Raw genomic sequence first — 8,062 nt, 5'->3', positions numbered from 1 at the left:
AAATTGTAATCGCACTACACTTTCACTATTATACACAAACTAGATTATTATCCGCCATTTGCATTCAACCCGCAGTTGTTTGTCTACAACAATCTCAATCAATAAATGAATGGAAAATAGTTAATCAACAAAGTCCAGGCAAATACTACTGGCAGATCATGTATATAAATATACCTAAACCTTGGAACATCATATATAACTGGACAATATATCAAGTTATCCTGTTTTACCGACTACTCTTTAATAGGGGAAGGTGCTCTCCCTAGGGACAGTATGTACCTGGGGACATTGCTTCTACACTAGTGTGTACACAAACTGTGTTGTTGAATTTGTGTCAGGTAGGAAGTAAAAAATCCTAATGATGTGGCAACATTGAAACAATTGCACACCGTGTAAGCAGTCGTGCGCGGGAAGGTGTTTTGAGTTTTTTGTGTCGGAAAGTAAATTTTTGTGATGATAGTTCGTTCTCATTTGTGAAGTTCAGACTATGAGAGGGAGTCTGAATTTTGCAGAGATAAATCTACATAGATTACTCCATAAAATAGCGCAAGTAAGTAACTTAATGGGTAATAACAAATCTAGTAATTAACGTTACGCTAAAAATTGGCACAGTGATGTACCAAGGGACACATTACCGTACGTACCTAGGGACACAAAAAGTATCTGTCCCCAGGTACAACGAGTGTAATTTGCATCGGGAATGTAAATTTTCTTTTAATGCAGAAGAAAATTATTTACTAAATATTCTTTCTCGTCTCGTTACAGATTATGCAATGCCTCGCAGTAAGTGTGGGAAGAAAGAAATGCACCCAGGAAAGAGGACGTCGAAGCAGCTGTACGTGAAGTTTTGTCGTAAAAGTCTTCAATCAGAAGTGCGGCAAAGAAATATTCTGTTTCAAAATCTGCCCTTAGTCGTCACGTTACAGGATTCAAAGGGATACGAACGAATGGATGAATTCACCTGAAAACACCGGGAATCGGGTTACAATTTATGAGGTCGCCGAATTAGTTGGTAAAGCATACAAATTGATTGGCATTTACTTTAAGAAATATTACTAGTGAGTTCAGAGTTACTGGGATACTTCCACTAAATTCAATATTTTTCAGAACCATGAATATGTGAGCCCAAGCGGCTTCAGTCAATTTCCAGGTCATTCTCAAAGCAATCAGATCCAGGAATTGTCCATCAATTGCTCGGACGAATGTATGCCATTATCAGATAGTTCTTGTCATCAGAAGACCCTGTGGTTACCTCAGAAGAAGGAAGTTCTGGAGTAACTCAATTGATGGTAAGACCTCTTTTGTCATGTGAGAGGGAAAAAAACGCCAAACGTTCGAAGGAAGGTAACTTCTAGAATGATTACAAACACGCCAGAAAAGCAAAAATTAGAGCAAGAACGCAAGAAGGTGACCAAAGTAGTTCGTCGTTTGACACCTAAAATTAAGAAACGAAAGGAATATGAGACAAGCAGCGAAGATGAAGATTTAAGTATTCTTTTAATTCGTCTGAAGATGAATTAGATTTAATTCAAGAGCTTGTGGAGAAAGAAACTGAATTTAATTTTGAGGGCGATATTAATACAGGAGACTACATTTTAGTACAGTGTTCAGGAGAGAAAGAAACTAAACATTTCGTTGTAAAAGTTGTAAATAGAAATGAAAATGATGTAGGTTTTGCTGTGAAATACTTGGAAAAAAATAACAAAAACGGACACATTTGTCAGTGAAGAGGATTCAGAAATTTTCTTTCTTTCACCTGAGGATATCATAACAAAATTACCTGAAACTCAAAGAGTTGGCGGCACTAAAAGATCTATGAACCAGCTAAAGTTTTCGATCGATTTCTCAGGGTTCAATCTTGGTTGAGGAAGTTGATAAGCCATGAACGTAATCCTACCGAACTTTGTTTTATCAGCTCGAGGCTAAGAGAAAGTTATGCAGTTCTGTGAATTTTCATGGTGACTTCATATGTAAATTCTTAGAGTGAATTTTAAACTCAAACTTTGATTTTCATCTTCCCAATTTGGTGTTATTATCCTCTATTGTTATAAAGTAGTTTTTTTCCTCGCTCCTCTATTGGAACATTGAAGAGTTAAGATAAAACAAACGGATAAGGGACACAAAAGGAAAATATTGTTATTTTTGTTCTAGAAATGTAAAGAAAATTATTTCTTCACAGTGTAGGATGCAATCCAAGCAATCTACGATTAATCTATAGATTAAAGATAGCACATTATCTCAATTTTTAGAGCAAGCTATCTTAAACTTGTCATTCTAATCTTTGCAAAGTTTCATTCTAGTTTACAAGTATATATTGTTTATATCTTTTTTAAAAATGTATAATTTGTTTTATTAAGCATTTATCAATTAATCCTATCTCATAGCTACTCATTATATAGCCAAAATTTTAAAGAACTATTGTGTAGGAACTTACTAATTCTATTGTATAACAAACTATATTATAATTAAGTTGTGTCCCTTGGTACAACGCTAGGTGTCCCTAGGTAGATCGTATAGATGTACCTGAGGACAAACGCACCACCTTCTTTAATTTCACGTTAGTGTCTACAAATATTGTTGTAACATTCTGAGAAAAATTTAGAATGTATAAAAAGCTTTGTGCATGTTCTCCTGTTTTTTGTTTGCATGTATCATGTAAAATTCTATTACAAAAAAATCCGAGAAAAAATGTGTCCCTAGGTAGAGCACCTTCCCCTATAGCACTAACACCTCATAAATTATACCAAATAAATAAAATTGAAACCAATCTATGTTGTTGCAAAAAAGAAATTGGATCTATTGAGCACATAATTTTTTCTTGTGAAAACAAGAAAAAAGGAAGGAAATTTATAATAGATACAATCTCTAGAAATCTTGGATATGGGGCCTATTCCACCATTGGACTTTGCAACTTTTCACTTTTCACTTTTCACTTTGCAAAGTTTGCAAAGTGAAAAGTTTTTGAGTTCCACCATTATTTTTGAAGAACTTTGCAATTTGATGTTCTGCAACCGCAAAGTTGCAAAGTCTTTGCAAAGTGACAGTTGAATGTTCAAGTGCGACTTTAGGCGCTGTATTTAAAAGGATTAGTAATTAGGAGTTTTAGTAAATTATTTCAGAAATGGGAAGAAAAGAAGTTGAGGAGAAGAAAATAGCAGTTCTTCAGGTGGTGAAAGAGAAACGTCATATATTATTTGGTTCCTATAAAGACAACAAATTGAGCAAAAGTTTGAAAGAAAAAGCATGGACAGAGGTCTTGGAGAAAGCCAAATCTGTAGAACTTGCTGGAGAGAACAGAGATTGGACCTTTGCTCGTGACAATTTATACGGCTTATGGAAAAGCCGAGCATTAGTAAGTAGTTTCATTTGTAGTCGGCTTATGTTTAGCAGAAGGGGTCCAGCAATTGTTTCGGGTTATGTCGGACAGATGGAGGCCAAAATTAGGTTAAAAAAACAGAATGGTACAAGAGAAATCATTCAATGTTACGAAAAGGTAATTGAAGTGTGAGCAATGTGTGGTCGTAGTGATATCGAAAATCAGTGTGTGCAATTGGGGGGTGGGAAATATGTGATAGACTATTTGCTCTTCGCGGAATAATACGTAAGGGTGTACGAATACACAAATTAAAGTGTGGCCGTTTCGAGGTATCGGGTGCGACATTTGAATTCTGAACCTAACATAACCGAACCTACCCTAAGGCGGGATGCTGTATCGCGTGCGATATTTCAATTATGAACCTAACATAACCTACCTATGGCGGATCCTGTATCGGGTGCGGTATTTCAATTCTGAACCTAACCTAACCTGATCTGAAGTATCCTAATATAACCTAACCAAAAGTAACCTTAGTTTTAAGAAAGTACTGAAAATTTATCAGGAAGTAACAAATTTTTGGTAATAATTGCTGACCTCTATCTGTCCGACATATGCCATTGTCTAAAAGATGTTACAATTTCTGTTCACATTAGGTTAGGTTAGGTTAGATGAGGGCATATTTTTGGAACTGGGTAGCCGGAATATTTAACTTAAATTTCGTGATTTCTTGCTGTATGTTCTGTATCTTTTGATGGTGTAGGTAGATTAGGTTAGTTTGGGTTAGTTTAGTTTAGAATAGGGTAGGATATTTGGATTTGATGGACTAGAATTCTTTACTTAAAATTCGGCTTGGTTTTAGGTTAGGTTAGATTAGTTTAGGTTATGTTATGTTATGTTAGTGCTTAGTAATTATACTTACGTAACATCAACTCATTTCTCCTGTAAACATGGTGATTTTACCTGATTTTGCCCCCCCCCCAGTTCCAAAATTATCCCGGCGTGTTTAGGTTATTTGATGTTAGACTATATTAGTGTAAGGGTTCAGCATAATTTCCAAGAAAACGATAGAATTTCGCTTATTTCCACTAATATTAGGTTAGTTTACGTTAGTTCAGGTTAGTTTATGTTAGGTTAGGTTACATTTGGTTACGTTATGTTAGGTCTAAGTAGGGCCTACTTGCATCATCCATTAAATTCTGTTATTTACGTGCTTCTCGACCCCTTCTGCTAAACATAACCCTTGTAGTCCATAAGTAATTGCATAGAATGAGTACTCGACATTGTGTTTACTCGAGCAGGCGGTTCTACGAAATAGAAAATTTATAGGTAAGGTACGATGTGAAATACTTTTTGTGAAGGAATGAGAGTGTGAATATAAGTAATTACTGTCAGAATACAGCATATTGAAACGAATTTTGAGTGACACTAAAAGTATTGTATGTGTAAGCATACTCTTCCACTATCCTCGTTTATGTGCATACCTCCATAAATATTTTATTAGCAAAGCTATAATGTATTATGAACGGTCTGTAAAGAAAAACTCTGCAAAATATTTTTTACTCTTGTGTATGTCGAGATGATTTGTTTTAAAGATTGTTTTTCGAAAACTGCTGAGCCGGTTTTGTTCATATTTCATGAACAAATACTTCACTAACAACTCTATAATATGGCGTAAGCTGTTTCTGATTGAAAAATTTGCAAAAGTGGATTTACTCTTGGAGTGGATTTTTCATACTATTTTCTCAGAAAGTACGGCAGTCTTGCTCATTCTTTAGAAATATTTTAGTAATATCATTTATTATTTTATTATTATTAACATTTATTATTATTAAGATTTATTATTTTTAAAATGTATTATTTTATTTAATTAATGGGAACGAGAAAGTTATTGCGGTTGTCCTTATCTTGTGTTGTACGGCATAGGCGTCTCTGGCGGGGGGGGGGGGCGAGGGGGTCGCGTACCCCCCAATATTCTGAAGTACAAAATATTTAATATTTAATTCTAATTTAATTTATTTACTAACGACAGAATAACAAATAAACTTTCTTCGATGTCCCCCCAAATTTTACATGCCAGAGACGCCAGTGTTGTACAGTATTGTTCGAAAGATCTTGTCCAACTGCCTTGCTTTAAAATGCCACATTCTGGCAACCTTAGATGCAAGTTAAATTAATGAATTATGTAAAAATTAATGCAAACAAGTATAATGTGATGTAAATTCATCCTCAATTTAAAAGTTCTCAAATTAAACGAGGGCCATTTACACTTAATTCTACTTCCCAGTTTTATTTATAATTTTGCGATACGTATTATGAAAGAAGAAACGGCTGGTTTAAATAAAAAAATCGGTTTAAATAAAAAAAATCTTGATTTTTTTTCCATCATGGTATATAATCTCGTATATTCAGATGTGATGGTCGGTAATTTCATGTAATAGAAACAGAAAAAAAACAAAGCAGTGCTGTTTCTTGTCTTATATTAAAATTAATTATTTTATTAAAATAATAATATATTTGTGACAGATGTAAAAGGGCCAGTTTCAAAATTACGTTTTTTCGTAAAACGCATTTTAATTTTTTTGAGTGTATCGTTTCAATGTATTTCAAACATTATTCGGAAAATCATTTCAAACTAGTCCATGCTGACACAGCTCTTCTTGCACAGGAAAATATGCATTTAAAATTGACAAAAATACGATTATTTGGCAAAAAAAAAAAAAAAAAAAAAAGTTGCATTGGCCCGTTTAGATTGAAGTCACATATATATACACACATAACCGTGCCATATTTTAATTTCGACTGAAAACAAAAGATGTCAGTTTACCCAAAAGTCGGATATTATATATTTTTTAATAAAGTAGTGGTTTAATAAAGTATATTGTTTTTATTTTCTGCACTTTTCTTTATTACTCAAGTAAAGCTTTTTACTGTATACATTTCTTTTTCCTAGGCAAAACGAGACAACGTCAGGAAGACCGGACATCAGGGCGGAGCAGCTACTAAGCTGGATCCAGTGGATGAATTTATTTTTACTATACTAGCAAAGGACAATGAGGTTATAGATGGGCTGTCCCTTCCAGAGTCATATGCAGAAGTGCGGCTGCCAGAACAAAGTCCTGCTATTGAAAACGAAGATTTCCACATTTCTGAAGTTGTGATGCCCGAAATTGAACTGAGTGATCCAGTGCCAACAACTTCTAATAATATTCCTTTAAAGAAGAGAAAGTATGCCAGACAGGTCGAAGGAAGTGCATCCGAGAAAGAGAAGTTGAAACTCGAATTGTTGCGCGTTGAAGTTTACCATAAGAAGTTGAAGGCGTTGAAACTAGAAAGGGAGATGGGTCTCCCCCCTTCAGAATTCACGGAAGAACTGGCACAAAAAGCATCAGCAACATTTCAAATTGTAAATGCGGAAAATGTGGACCTACTGTAACTGCTCTCTATAACAAATGAAAATGAGAAGTAAAAACTTTTTGTCACGGTTATATGATTGATTATCTGTTTTGAATTCCTGTTTTCGTTATATTGGCAAAGACATTGGAATATTCTTGTTTTCATACGCAGGGCGTTTCAAAACAATAGCGACAACGTTCGGGGGGTGATTCCTGACACCAAAATAAGAGAAAACTAATAGACCAATCTGTGGCCAAATGTGCGGAGTTACAAGCTGCCGAAAATGTGGAAAAATGAACTTTAAATATCCTCAGCTCCACCACGATGTCTCATCGTAGTCGGGTCAAGACATCATTGTGCCCTATCCAAATATCAGTGTTTCAGAATCCTCCGGTACTTGCACAACTATTCTCATAGAGCCAGTTAAAGAGTATTTAGAAAATTTGAAATATTCCCGAACTGTATCTCTAGAAATTGTAGCGCAAGTACTGAATAATTCTGAAAGATGCATTTTTGGATAGAACACTAGTTCCTAAGTGATGTCTTGACCCGACTACGATAATTATCTATAAAGTTCTCTTTTTTTACGTTTTCGGCAGCCTATACCTCCCAAACTATGCACTTTTGATCACAGGTTGGTCTATACTGTTTTTCTTTCTGTCAAGAATCACCTCCCAAGTGTTGCCGGTGTTGTTTAGAAACATCCTGTATATGTTACTTAGGGTTGGCCTGTTTAAACGAAAATAATTTAAACCTAATTGTGTGACAGCATTCAAATTTGAACGAATTTCGTTTTCGTTTAATGAAACATGTCTGAGGCAGATTTATTATTATTATTATTATTATTATTATTATTATTATTATTATTATTATTATTATTATTATTATTATTATTTATTCATGAACAGAAATAGAATTTAGATATATAAATATATTGAAAGTTGAAGAATAGAGTATAGATTTACAAATTACAGTGTATAGTGTGATTTTGATTTAAGAATAATTACACTTTTTATAAACATCAAGCATGACATAAATACTTATGTTAAAATCCATGTGTGACGAATAACTAATGTTCCTGTTATGACAAAGATTATACAGTATGTTTGTGTGAATTATGTATTACATACATTCCTATTAGATTTTGCATGAATAAAGTACTTTCTAAAGTTATGATAATTCTTTTTCTTTCTTTCTTTCTTTTTCTTTTTTTTTTTTTTTAAGTTTGCTAAACTCCGTTTTTAAATTTTGCCAAATACTAAATAGTCAACAGAACAGCTAACGTAACTGAAAACTTTCAGATGTGAATTTATTTATTTTATTTCTTGTTTTCGTTTTATTTAATTTATTTTT

The 8,062-nt window shown here is 33.8% G+C and overlaps 1 protein-coding gene across 1 annotated transcript; it reads left to right on the top strand.

Annotated features, from left to right (window-relative positions):
- Positions 1–1,623: 1,623 nt before the first annotated feature.
- LOC145662047 (uncharacterized) lies at positions 1,624–7,784 on the top strand. Its single transcript, XM_081727381.1, has 2 exons — positions 1,624–3,352; positions 6,267–7,784. Exons 1-2 carry the CDS (start codon positions 3,122–3,124, stop codon positions 6,747–6,749), a joined length of 714 nt encoding a protein of 237 aa, XP_081583507.1. The 5' UTR covers positions 1,624–3,121; the 3' UTR covers positions 6,750–7,784.
- The last annotated feature ends 278 nt before the right edge of the window (positions 7,785–8,062 follow it).

The sequence above is a fragment of the Thermobia domestica genome, chromosome 10, assembly GCF_964235325.1.
Source record: "Thermobia domestica chromosome 10, izTheDome1.hap1.1, whole genome shotgun sequence".
NCBI classification, from domain to species: Eukaryota; Metazoa; Arthropoda; class Insecta; order Zygentoma; family Lepismatidae; genus Thermobia; species Thermobia domestica.
This window is presented reverse-complemented; position numbering and strand designations above follow the sequence as displayed.

Bases quoted from the DNA above. Each gene is read 5' to 3' on its own strand.
- LOC145662047 (XM_081727381.1), top strand. From the start codon at position 3,122: ATGGGAAGAAAAGAAGTTGAGGAGAAGAAAATAGCAGTTCTTCAGGTG. The intron at 3,353-6,266 runs GTAAGTAGTTTC...TCTTTTTCCTAG, and splicing joins TATGGAAAAGCCGAGCATTA to GCAAAACGAGACAACGTCAG.